This window comes from Ursus maritimus, unplaced genomic scaffold, assembly GCF_017311325.1.
Source record: "Ursus maritimus isolate PB19 unplaced genomic scaffold, ASM1731132v1 scaffold_1, whole genome shotgun sequence".
Taxonomy (NCBI): Eukaryota; Metazoa; Chordata; class Mammalia; order Carnivora; family Ursidae; genus Ursus; species Ursus maritimus.
The window spans coordinates 105,965,908-105,979,475 of NW_024423343.1; the positions used below are offsets into that span (position 1 = coordinate 105,965,908).

General features: G+C 50.7%; 1 protein-coding gene across 2 annotated transcripts in view; it reads left to right on the top strand.

Annotated features, from left to right (window-relative positions):
* MYO7B (myosin VIIB) overlaps positions 1 to 13,568 on the top strand; it is a 78,854-nt gene that overhangs the window by 48,876 nt on the left and 16,410 nt on the right. Inside the window, exons 20-27 of one of the 2 annotated variants that reach the window (XM_040619305.1) lie at positions 762 to 980; positions 2,122 to 2,292; positions 3,174 to 3,383; positions 3,519 to 3,686; positions 6,565 to 6,642; positions 6,797 to 6,924; positions 11,202 to 11,328; positions 12,602 to 12,721. In XM_040619305.1, coding sequence (XP_040475239.1) covers positions 762 to 980; positions 2,122 to 2,292; positions 3,174 to 3,383; positions 3,519 to 3,686; positions 6,565 to 6,642; positions 6,797 to 6,924; positions 11,202 to 11,328; positions 12,602 to 12,721 — 1,221 coding nt within the window. The remainder of the gene's footprint in view (positions 1 to 761; positions 981 to 2,121; positions 2,293 to 3,173; positions 3,384 to 3,518; positions 3,687 to 6,564; positions 6,643 to 6,796; positions 6,925 to 11,201; positions 11,329 to 12,601; positions 12,722 to 13,568) is intronic. The other variant, XM_040619311.1, reaches the window with a different exon arrangement.

Sequence of the window (13,568 nt, forward strand, 5' to 3'; positions counted from 1 at the left end):
TTGTTTTATTAATTGTTAAACCAACCCATGTGTCAAGAAACAGAGGCATAGAGAGATTAAATAATTTTCCTAGGAGCACACAGCTAGTAAGCAGTAGAGCTGGGGTTTGGATGCAGGTCTGTTTAACTTCCAAGCTTGTAGGATGAAGCATGACCCCACACACCCGGCACCCATTGGGTTGGTCTTTGAGAAGCCAACAAGACTCGTCAAGGGGCTCAGAGACTGCTGTGCACCAAAGCATGTTTGCAGCATAGAAGTGGTTGTTTATCAATTTATTATTTCCTCTTTATTTTAAAGATCCCAGAGATTAGCTTAATGAAGCCAACCATAGGCCTCCACACAGGTACGCTAGCTTCTGACAATTTGGCTGGACTTAGCTTTGGGTGTGATAAGCAAGGCCCCTGGAATCTCATCACCCACGTGACATCCAAACCAATTCTCTCATCAGTGGCCACCAGGAGAGCACTTTATTGTCTATGCCATTTAACAATACTTATTTAGCACTTATTTGCATGCCAAGGACTGTTCTAAATGTTTTGCAAGTAATAACTCATTTAATATGCTCATGCTTGTAGGTGCATAAAATTTTAGCACTACCCCTTTGCCAAAAAGCAGACAACTGTAAAGCTAATTTGCGAGGTCTCCTGGGGTGTATGACTTGCCTCCCTTTCTGTCTGTCCCTTTGGGAAGGCCTTCTCCATGCCCTTTACCCTGCTGGGCCCAGGCCTCCTTTTGAGTGTCTGTCCCTCTTGCCTCCACAGATCATCCTGGGTTTTGAGCGGCTGCAAGCCATTGCCCGGAGCCAGCTGCTGGCAAAGCAGTACCAGACCATGCGGCAGAGGATGGTCCAGCTGCAGGCGCTGTGCAGGGGCTACCTTGTGCGCCAGCAAGTGCAGGCCAAAAGGAGGGCAGTGGTGGTCATACAGGCGCATGCCAGAGGCATGGCTGCCCGGCGGAACTTCCGGCAGCAGAAAGCCAATGTAGGTGGTCAGTGCCCTCTTAGGCTGGTGAGGGCTGACTGGGACCCATAGCAGGAAGGCAGTCAGGAGGGATGAGCAGCAGGACAGAGCTCTCACCAGACACTCCTATGCCCTCCGTGTCCAAAGTTATTACTGCAGCAGGTCCTCACGCCATCTGGGACATCTAGGTCACCCCAGGAGCATGCAGGATGTGGCATAGAAGAGGCATCATGTCAGCAGGATGGTCTTATACCTGGAACCCGGAAATTGAGCCCCTTGATCCCCTCCTCTTAGCCTTGGGGACGGTTTCTCAGCAGGACTAGTCCTGAATGACGTAGTCCTGATGTAGTCCCTGAATGACGTAGAAAACCAGGGCCAGATGAGCCATGGGAGACCATAGTTCCGTGGAGGAGGGCGAAGGCCCCTGGTGACTGGGCCATGGCATGATACTTCTGGGGTAGAGAAATTCCAAGAGGAGCCTTTGAGTGTCTGGGCAGGAGAGGCTGACGGGCAGGGAGCAGGGGAGTGGCGCAAGGTGCACATGCCTGCATTTTGAAATTTCAGCCTTGTGATCCCCTTTCCTCCAGCGGGCACCCAAGAGTCAACCTCTCTCCTCAGAACTTGCTCATTTGGAAACTGTGATAAGCAAAAGGCTAGGATGAAGTCTACACCTGCTCTGTAGATGAAAATTGGGTCTGCTGAGCACATTACTAGTGCGGTGGCCAGGACAAGTAAGACAGCAGACCCTCGGACACGTCCACTGCAGGCTTCTGCTCCCATGTAGCCCCAGACAGACCACAGATCAGCTTCACCTGTGCACTAGTTAGTACCGGCCCAGGGACTTGTCCTAGTGGAGCCTTGGTGCATTTTGAGTGGAGGGACCAGGTAGGCAGCTAGGTTCTGGTGGCCCCTGGGGTTTGAGGCAGGAGGACCTCAGGGGCCATGTCCCGCAGCCTTCCTTCTCTGGACCCCTGATTCTCCATGGGAAACGAAAAGCCCAGGGTGGTTGATCTCTAGTCACACTAGCTATTAAACTGTAGGATTTTAGAGGAAAACTTACTGATTTGAACAAATGACATCAGGAAGAGGTTCAGTTAGGTTCTGTGAGGTACTTGCCTCCGCTGGACCTGTGGTAACCTTGCTCCATGGGGTGTATGCGCAGGGGCCTCTGGTCATCCCAACTGAAGAGCAGAAGAGCCAAACTGCTCTCCCCACCAGGAAGCGGAAGTCAATCTACGACACCATCACGGACACGGAGATGGTGGAGCAAGTGTTCGGTTTCCTCCCGTCCATGATCGGAGGGCAGGAGGGCCAGGCCCCACAGCGCTTTGAGGTAAGGTGGGTCCTGTCACTCAGGGGTCCGGCCTGGCAGGGGATGGGAGGACGCTGCTCAGTCCCTGACCGCAGTTAGCCTCCAGGATCACAGAGAAGCCAAGACTCGGCTGGGGGAGCTGGCAGAAGAAGTGATGAAGTGTGTTCTGCATGAGTTTCTGTGGCCAAACCTCTTCAAGTTAAGCAGGTTTCTTACCTAGGAGACTTCCTAGAAACTTAAACATGCCAATGCTTTGGGGCTTTCAACCAGGCAGCATTTCCCACCCTGTATTTGAACCCCCTCCCAGAGCGGGCTGCAGCTGCTGCTCCGCAGAATGTGATGTGGGGGCAGGTGAACACCGAAAACTAAGGAGCACTGGCAGCGATGTCTGAAGGAGGAGGGGGGAGGTCAGGAGGGGAGCAGGGCCCCAGGGCTCTCAGCACACTCAGCTTTGGGCCCTGAGACCTGGTGACCTAGGCACCCCCACCCACAGGTGTTCATGCCTTCCCCCTAAGCATGTATACACACACGCGCGCGCGCACACAAGTGCACACGTGCACACACATGCGCACACACGCATGCACACATGCACATGCGCAGGCATGCACACACATGCACGCGCACATGCACATGTGCACACGCACACACACATGCATACACACACGCACACACACCCCAGGCTGTACAGTCAGGCAGCTGAGTACACTTCTGCAGGAGGAGCAGCCTGACCAGGTGAGCTGGTGGAAGAGGTCTCAGACACAAGGGGCAGTGGTTCATGCTGCACGCAGCAGATAATCAGACAGACCTGTCTTGGGGCTCCTTGGCCCCCAGAGAGGTATACCCTGCCAGCTAGCACCTGAAGGGACAGCTGACCCCTGACCCTCCCTCTCCCTGGCACGCAGGATCTGGAAGCAGGGACCCAGAAGCTGCCCGAGGTTGACCTGGACACGGTCCCCATGGTGGAAGAGTCTGAAGACGATATGGACGGCTTGGACGAATACACCTTCCCCAAGTTTGCTGCAACCTACTTCCAGAAATCGGCCAGCCACACACACATCCGGCGGCCCCTCCGATACCCGCTGCTCTACCATGAGAATGATGCTGACTGCTCGGTACCCAGTGGTTCTCTGCTTTCTAGTGGTTCAGGCCTCCGCCTGGTTCAGAGGGAACGAGGAAGGGAAGGGATCACTGTGGGCCCCGGACTGCTAGCTGCGTTCCAGCTGAGCCCTCTGTCTCCATTTCCCCAGGCCGCCCTGGCCGTGTGGAGCATCATCCTGAGGTTCATGGGTGACCTTCCAGAACCAGTGCTTTTTGCCAGGAACGGCCTGCACGGCGGCTCAGTGACGCAGCAGATCCACGACACCCTGGGCAGAGAGAACAGCACCCAGCCTCCGCAGCACCGCGGATCTACGCAGGTGTGTGTTGTGAGGGGGGCGGGGCAGGGCAGACCCCATGCAAGCCGGACCGGAAGTGGGCAGGACGTGGAGTGAGTGTCAGCCACTGAACCTTTGACTTGCGCTCAGGAACTCATGAGTCAGGCATTATGCCCAGGAGTTTTTGAGTGATACGGTCAGTATTGAAAAGGGTCTTCCAGGCTCTGGATCTTAGGTTTGACTTGAACAGAATTCAAACGCACAGAACATTGATAACAACTGGTGTTGTTACTGATGGACAGCCTGCTGTGTACCAATTGTTGCTCTTCAGTTAACCCCCAGGGAAGCCAACTCTATGAGGTAGGGATTAGGAAGTTTATTACAGTGAAAGAACCGAGAAGTGAAGCGACTTGCCCCCAGATCACAGCGAGTATGTGACGGAACTGGACTTTGAATCCATTCCAGTGAATTCAGAGACCAATTTTTTGACCTGTGGTCTATCCTGCCCACATCCACTTTTGGTCAGAAGTCCTTCCCAAGGCTTCAATTTCATGATGTAATCTTAATGGAACTCACCAAGAATAGTTCAAAGGAATTACACAGCAGTGACAGCACTGGGACCCACCAGCAGCAGGAGCCCCAGGACGGCCTATAATTCTGACACCAGTTCCAATGTGGGGGGATTTTCGCCACACCAGGCAATTCCCCAACACCCGCTGGGTGTGCCACAATCCCATTCAACTGTGACACTATTGACCTGAAGGCAGTGTCCAATCCCGGAGTAAGGGTTCAGGCCTACAGGACCACCCCCCCTCCCCCCCTCCCCGCCTCAGATACCAGTCGCAAGAATGGCTTGTCACCTTCTGACCCACAGGCTACAAATCAGGGATTCCCGTGACCCCCTCCTTGCGTTTGATTAATTTACTAGAGCGACTCACGGAATTCAGGGAAATACTTTAATTACTAGATTACCAGTTTATTATAAAAGGATATAACCCAGGATCAGCCAGAGATGCACAGGGCAAGGTTTGGACAGAAGGTGGAGCTTGCATGCCCTCTCCCAGCGTGTCACTTTCCCAAAATCTCCACACGTTCACCAACCCAAAGTTCTCTGAACTCCATCCTTTCGGGTTTTTAGGGAGGCTTCATTACGTAGGCATGAAGAATAAATCATTGGCCCTTGTTGATCAAGCTCAATCTCCAGTCCCTTTCCACTCCCCAGACGTAGAGGTGGGAGGGAGGGGACTGGAAGCTCTAATCCCCCCCGCCCCCCATCACAGGGTTGGTTCCACCGTCAACCAGCCCCCGTCATTAGGTGTTTCTCAAAGTCGCTTCGTTAACATAACAAAAGACACCTTTGTTGCAGGAAATTCCAAGGGTTTCAGGAGCTGTGTGACAGGAATGGGGATGAAGACAAAATATATATTTCTTACTATAAATCACAATTTCACAGCACCCCATACATCCAGGGTCTGGGACTCCGCTCAGGGCAGAACACCTGCAGGGTCCTGTGTGCAGACTAAGTGCATAGAAATCCAAGGGAGTCTGCGGCTTGAGATCACATGGCCAGACCTCGTCCAGGAGTTACGTGGGAAGTTGCCCAAGTTACGCCCGGACCCCGGATCTCTAGAAACATTGACTTTGCATATTAGTTATCTATTGCTGGGTAACAAATTACCCCCCCCCCAATTTAACAGCTGGAAACAGTACACATGAATTATTTCACACAGTTTCTGAGGGTCAAGAACGGCTGAGCTGGTTTGTCTTGACTCAGAGTCTGTCATAAGATTGCAGTCAGGCCACGGACAGGGCTGTTGTCATCTCCAGGCTGGACCAGAAGTCCAGTATTCACTTCCAAGATGGCTCCCTAACACAGCTGCTGCCAGGAGGCCTCAGGTCCTTGTCACACAGGCCTCTCCACAGGGCTGCCCCAGTGTTCTCACCATAGGACTTCCCCAGACTAAGTGAACTAAGAGAGGAAGCTGCAATGCCTAGTCTCCTAAGTCACATGCTGTGGTGGGTAGTAATGCTAGGGGGTGTGAATCACTGGGGGTCACTCAGGACCCTGGGTGGTGGTCCAGCCACTCTACCTCTGGAGGGTGAGCACAGGGAGAAGCAGAACTGGCCTCCCAGAAGTCACATCTCAAGTTTTTCTTCCTATGCACATTTATTAAGCACCTGCTGTGTGCCTCCCACAGGAGCAGTGAGCCGAGCCAGACTTGTCCACCCTCGCCTGCTTGTGTGTTTTGCATCGCGTCCCTGTGTGGCAAACTAGTGTTCTACCCCAACCCCAACCCCACTGATCCCAACCCAAGCCCAGTCCCACACTGAGCTCTAATTTTGGCAGCAATTTCTCATGATGCCCTCAGGACAAGGTGGGACTCCTGCCTCAGGAGAACAGATCCTAGTAGTAGGAGACAACCCCCCCCCCCCAGCCCAGGCCTTGAAGCCTAGATTCTTCTAATCCTCTGGCAGAGCTCCAAGCTCCCACCTTACAGGGGGCAGAGGGTATTCCAAATTATCCATGAAATTTTCACTGAGAATGACCATGGCCCAGGGCTGTCCTGGGCACCTGGGCTCACACCCGGCCCTACCTTGGAGGGCTTTACTGGCAAAGGTACAGGCTTTGGAATCAGGATGGTCCTGAGCCCTCCCTGAGGGCCAGTTAGGTGAGTAGGTTTGTGTAGTCTCTCAACTCCCCTTGCGTCTGTTTCCTGACCTGGAAGTGAAGAGCAGGGTGTGTATCTACAAGTGTTGCACAGCTCAGCCAAGATGCAGGGCTGCACACAGCTGTGCAAATGGGGCCAGGAAATGGCTGGGAGAGGTGGACACTAGCTCTGTCTAGGTGGCTGTGGGGCGAGCAGCATCAGCAACATGCTGGCCTGGCACACCTTGCCTCAGGAACTGTCTCCTTCCACAGAGGCCCAGCCGCAGGGACAGAGGGAACAAGGACATCTCCTCCGTGAAGCTAAAGCGGTCCTCCAGGATCACAGGCCAGGTGAGCCCAGGGTAAGGGAGCCTTAGTCTGCTTCCGGCCCTGCTGTGGGGCTGCCACAGGATCCCAAGCTTTTGCTTCCCTCCTTGTGCCTGGTTTCCTCCTTTGCAAATGGGGAGAATTACAGCTGTCCTGACTACCTCCTTTGGGTTTCAAGGTAACCAGCCAGCTAAATATTGGAGAGGAGTCATTTGAGCCTGATGGCCCCATCTCAGACCGACCCATGTCCAACCTGGAGAAGGTGCACTTCATTGTGGGCTATGCGATCCTGCGGCGTAACCTCAGGTCAGTCCCCATTCCCACCTCACCCCCAGCTAGAACATCAGACCCCCTCACTGTTTCTGAGTCCATGGCCACAGCCTTCTCTTCTGCCTGCCCCACTAAGACACCCTGTCCTCTCCCTGCTCCCTGTCCTGGGGCCTGCGGCCTAGGTCTGAGTGGAATAGATATTATAACCATGAAGAGTTCTCCACTTGCTCTGTGTTAAAACCCATGGGTAAAAGCAAGTTTTAGGAGAAAAGATTTATTATGGAGTAGTGATTCATTTTATAATAGACTTTTATGCAGGGGCTTGTAAATGAGTAAATTCCTCATATATATATATATATATATTCCTATTCATATATATAATATATATTCCTCATATATATATATATAATATATATATTACTCTACAGGAATTGTCTTTTCATATAAATTTTAAGAAATGTGTATACTGCTTTCAGAAACAGACTACTATATTTTAAGGGTTTATATATTTTGGGTTATTTTTTTTTACCAAATTTGGGAAATTTTGGCCATTAGTTTTTCAGATACTTTTTTCTATGTTATTCTCTTTCTCTTTTCTTTTGAATTCTAATTAAACATATGTAAGACTCTTTGATATCATCCTTTAGGTCCTTAAGGGTCTGTTCCTCTTTCTTTGCTTTCCTCTCTGTTCTTTAGATTGGATAATTTCTATTGATCTATCTTTAGATTAAATGATATTTCTCTTATTTACCCTAGTCTGCTGTTATACCCAGGTAAAAAAAAATTTTTATTTCAGATGTTATATTTTTTAGCTCTAGAGTTTGTACTTGGTTCTTTTTATAGTTTCTATTTCTCTGTCAAGATTTCTTATTCATTCTTTTATTCACTATGAGCATAATGTCCTTTGTGTCCTTGAGCAGTGACAGTAGTTTTAAAACCTCTTCTGCTAAATCCAATATCTGGGTCATCTTGGGGTAAGTTCCCATTGACTGCCTTTCCTCTTGAGAATGATCATGTCTTTCTGTTTCCTTGCACATCCAATACTGGACTGTTATTCCCTCATAATTATATTACTTTGGGGTTGTATCCTAGACACTGGGGATGATGTGTTTAGAGACTCTGGAATCTGTTATATTCTTTCAAAGAGTGTTAACTTTTGTTTTGGCAGGCAATTAACTTGGCTGGATTCCAACTTTGTCTGCCTGTAGTGAGCAGCAGATGGAATCCATGGTCAGTTATTTTAGCTTTTGCTGGGATTCCTGGAGTCTGCCCCACACATGTGTACATCAGGGGCCAGCCAGAGATTTAGGAAGATTTTATATGCAAAATTGAGAACTCTTCCTCTCTGGTTCTCTTCATTCCAGGATTTCCCTTCTCACTTTCAACTGTTGGGTTTGGGTACCCCAAACTCAGTCCTCTGGTTGTTCAAGACAATAGGGCTGTAGGGTTTCTCCCCCAGTTTTAGCTGCCTGTGTGACACCAACATGGCAACTCTTCTAACTTCGTTCTATTTTTAGTTCTCTCATGGTTAATCCTCACTGACGACCATACCCTCCAAGATGGTAGGCATGTATAAGCTGTGTCCAAATGAGATGTATTATGGGTTCTTCAGATACCTCTAGAGGCACTTACACACCGTGCTGTCCTCTAGCTGGGGCTGACCCTCTCAGTGACCCATTCAGACTTGCTCTCAAATCTAGCCCCTAACATACCACAACCTCTTAGTGCTGGGATCTTCTGGAATGATGGGCTGCCTGCTTGTGTGGGAGCCCATCACGATGCCTGAGTCCCAACTTCTTCTATGGCATCCTCTTAGTCAACAGGAAGCCTGTCCATGCTTGCCACACCAAGCATAACTCCCAGCTCCTGTCTGTTCTCTCTCCCATCAGGGGTAGTTTAGAATTCTCCAGGAGGAAGCAGATGCTAGTCTCTTCTTTGTGGAGGCCCCTAACTTGTGTCTCTGGGACATACATAAGTCAAGTACTTCTAAGAACTCTGTCATTGTGCCCCATTCCAGTACTCTGGGGTAGACCAATGGGCTTCTGGGGTTTAGCATGCCTCAGATAGGGAGTGAGATGGATCTCCTCCCTGGCAGACAGCCCCATCTCTATTAACAGTTTTCCTGGGGTCCCCCCAGCTCCCCATCACTTGGAGGGAGTAGAGATGGGCCAAAGATCTCTCTACTCCTATGAAGTCCCTTCCAGGAATTGCCTTTCAGATTTTTCATCTTCTCTTATGCAGGAGATGGCAGTAGCTAGACTGGTTCTGCCATCTTTGGTAAATTCTACAAGAATGTATCTCTTTAGAATGTTGAGTATTATCATCTGTTTGTCCTTGGCTCTGGGGTCTTAGTCAGATTCCAAGACAAAGCAAATGCCCACTCCACATCCAGCCACACATTCAATAAAAGGGTTTTTTCCAAGTTTTTATTTAAATTCCACTTAGTTAATGTACAGTGTAATTTCAGGTGTAGAGTTTAGCAATTCATCACTTATATACAACACCCAGTGCTCGTCACAACAAAAACTACCCTCTTTAATACCTATCACCCATCTAGCCCATCACCCACCCACCTCCCTCTAACAACATTCCATTTGTTCTCTATAGTTAAGAGTCTGTTTTCTGGTTTGCCTCTCCTTTTCTTCCCCCTATGTTCATCTGTTTTGTTTCTTAAATTCCACATGAGTAAAATCATATGGTATTTGTCTTTGACTAACTTATTTTGCTTAGCATAGTACTCTCTAGTTCCATTCATGTTGTTGCAAATGGTGATAAGCATTTATTAAGTACCTGCTAGGGCCAGGCCTGAGGGTTGGGGATGCAGAGATGAGGACAACATGTCTGTGTCCTCTGGGAGCTCACTCTTTAGTGGGGAGCATGGGAGAAGGCAGAGACCAACAATAACTGCTTGTGCTAAGATGGGGGTCCAGTGAGAGCACCAAGGACTAGTCATAATCCCTCCTAGACCAGGTGGGGCAGGAAGGAGGAAGCATGTTCACCAGACAGAGGGAGAAGATGAACAGGGTCACAGAATCCTGAAACAGCCTGAGGGTCTGGAATTCCAAGTGATTTGTCACTGCTGGGGCATGAAGTTTAAATTCAATTCTAGGAGTAGTAAGGAAAAGTTTTAAGAAAGAGAAGACCATGATTATATTTGAATTCCAGAAAGGTCTCACTGGCAATGACATGGAGGGATAGAGCCTGGGGATGGGAGAACAGGAGAGCACTGCTGCAGAGGTTCCAAGAGAGCTGGTGAGGGATGGCCCAGGTTGCAGGAGCAGAGAAGGGGGACAGAGAAAATATCCAGGAGACAGATGGTAGGTGGCTGGCTGATGGGAGGAGTCACGAGGGCTTCCAGACTTCCAATTTGAGTGAAATGGTTGATGGTGGTACCTGTAGAGACTGCAGAAAGAGGAGGTGGCTAGAGCTGACTATACTGGCCTATGAGAGCTGATGGTAATCATCTCTTCCCAACTCTGTGTTCAGTGACATCATTTTAGTAGCTTGAAATTGTCATTAGTGGGAATATTTACACCATAGAAAATTGACAAATGCAACAAACAGAGCTTTTCCTCTAGGAGAGTTGGTTGTTAAACATTTACCATCATCACACCACTGAGTAATTAGGAGAAAGATGCTGACCTCTGGATACTTTGAGGTTGGAGAGGCTAAGGGAACCCTTGTATAAGATGATACAGGGTTGGGTCAGCAGGAAGGGACCCAGGAGAGCCCCCTCCACCAGAGAAGGCAGAAAAGAGAGGCTTATGAGGCTGTGCAAATGGGAACTGGTCAGGAGGGGAGGAGTAGAGGGATTCTCCATGGGATCTCCACTCCTTTCTGTAGTTGGGGGGATGGCTGTGGTGGGGGGGGAGGGACTGGGCCTCAAGGTGAGAGAGAAGGTTGGAGATGATGGTGAAGTTGGGGAAAGGAGCAGATTAGGTTGGGCGGGGCCGCTGGGGGCGGGGCTTGCCTGGAGACCCCTGGGCAGTCCCTGCAGCCACGCCCCCCAGCTGGAAGGCCCAGGTGTTGTGAGCAGAGTGGGTGAGGGAGGAGGTAGAAAATGAGGTCCAAGGAGAGTGGGTGCACAGAGCCCTGGAAAAACATTGGAGGTGGCACAGTCCTGGGAGATGACAGGGTCCACGGTGGGCAGGGATGTGGCAGGGGAGCCCAGCAAAGGCAGCTGGAGGTCAGGAGACTGGAGGTGGCCATGTGTACATGACCCCACCCAGTGGCACAGAAGGAGCTGTGTGCCCTGTGTCTCCTCACAGGGAGCCAGTCCCCGGGCTGGCCTCCCAGCGGTGTGTGTCTTTCAGGGACGAGATTTACTGCCAGATCTGCAAGCAGCTGTCGGAGAACTTCAAAACCAGCAGCTTGGCCCGGGGCTGGATCCTGCTCAGCCTTTGCCTGGGCTGCTTCCCACCCTCCGAGAGGTTCATGAAGGTGGGGAGGACCCAGGGCAGGGGCTGACGGGGGGTGGGTTACAGCAAGCATGGCTTGGCTCTGGGCTCTGGAGCAGGTCCAGAAATCCCACCCCTGCTCCGGCAGGCCAGGGTGGGCAGTATGCCTTCTGGGCCTCAGTTTCCCTGTCTTTAAAAGAAGACTCTGGATCTGGCTCCTTCCGGCCCCTATTCAGGTCTGGGCTCAGGCACCAAGATGGCTATTCTGAGGAGACAGTGAGGTGGTCAGTGAAATGTGCGATGAAAAGATGAAGGTGTCCCAGGAGTGGGCACCGACTGGAGACTGGCTGTCACGTCTCCCTCTAGTCCTCAGAACTAAAACAGGAGGTGGGGTGTTGACAGGTGCTCCCGCGTGCTAGAAATCCCCGGCCTCGCTGCTTTAATAGAGCTTTGGTTCTGACTGTAAGGGTAATATGTGGGAAATGCAGCCAGTCTAAAAAGAGGACAAAAGTCATCGCCACACCCAGGGGGACCTTCTGTTGTTCCTGGCCTTTTGTGGTGTTACAGGGTCATACTTGTGACCAGACAAGAAACCGTCTCACTTCCTCTCGTGTCCCTTCAGGGACAGCAGGAGGTGTGGTCACAGGCCGTCTGCCCTGGGCACGGAGTCCACTCCTGCCACCAGCAAATTCTTCCAGGCGGCATCTCCTCACAAAATCTGTGAGACAAAAAGATTTTCAGCAGATTTTGTCAAACGTGTTTTAAACATTGACTCTGCTGCATTTTTCACTTACCTCCGTAAGTGTCTTCTCGTGGCGTAAACTTTTCCCAAATGCCATCTATGTATAATTATCCCAGGGAGCGTTTAACTTGCTGATGGACATTTAGGGCCCATCTCCCTGTTGCTCTCCACCATACACACCATATATAGAGACAGGTCTGAATTACTGGGTCAAAAAGTATGCACATTTTCCAACCATGCATTATTTAAAACAGAGTGACAAATTGGTCCTCAGAAATGCTGTGCCGATTTATATTCCTTCTCATAGTGTGTGACAGTGCCCATCTCAACAGACTTTTGCCAGCACTGAATATTATTATTTTATCTTTATTTTTTCCAGATTTAAATTTAAGGTGTACAGTGTAGTGGTTTTATATAGGTATATATTGCAAAATTATTACCACAGTAAGGTCAGTTAACACAGTCATCACCTCACTTAGTTACGATGAGGTTTATGATTTTTAGAATCTGGGCGGAAGTGGAAAGTGGCCTCCATTCTAAGTGTCTTCCTCCCCTTCCCTCCCTCACCCACCAGTATCTGCTGAACTTCATTGGTCAAGGGCCAGCTGGCTATGGGCCCTTCTGCGCAGAGCGCCTGAAACGCACCTATGCCAACGGGGTGCGCATGGAACCCCCCACCTGGCTGGAGCTACAGGTAGGGGCCAGCGGGGCGGGGGAGACCACCAGTGTGGGATGCTGCCAGCCCCCATGGCTCCTCTAGCACCTGCCAGCAGGAAGTGTGTCCTCTGGGCCCTTCCATCTCTCTTGGTGCCTTCTGTGCCTGTGGTCCCTATGGGTCACGCTGGGGCTCAGCCTCCCTAAGCATGGCCCAGGCTTCAAGAGTGCCCTCCCCACATCTATTGGAGCCTACTAGCTAAAGGGAAAGACAAATCTTAGCCTTATGGTGTGAATGACTGCTAATTGGATTAAGTGTTAACCCTCCCAAGGACATTTGCATTTTATTAAGAAGGCAGTGACCATTCCGAGTTGGACATCCTTCATGGCATTGCTGTTTGCATTATCTGTGTGTTCTTGCAGTGTTCTCAGGCAGGGTCATTCTGACACAGACAGGGTTGAGGGGGCCCGCGGCTCCTGGAAGGCACTCACTCCCTGTGTCCCATGGTGCCCTATCCCGGGGGTCACCTCCTGCTGCACCCCTTCCCATTCTCACCCAGGCACCCAAGTCCAGGCCCCCTTTCTTCCCCCTTTTCCACCTGCTCTGCGCCTGGGCCCTGGAGTTGCACGTGAACCTGCAGCCAGTGTGTGGGTGTGCTCACACCCTGCTATGGGCAGAGAGGAACAGTAGCTTCAAGGGACCCATCATGTCTCTGAGTCCAGGACTTGGAGATTTCCAAGAGCTCTCTGACCTTCTGTGATCCTGGGACACTTAGCCTCCCCAAAGCTCGGGGTTCTCATGTTAAAATGGGGCCTTCCGCCTGCAGGCTGCACTCCACAGACCACCGAGGCCGACTCAGAGAAGGACACAAATACCGAGCGCACTG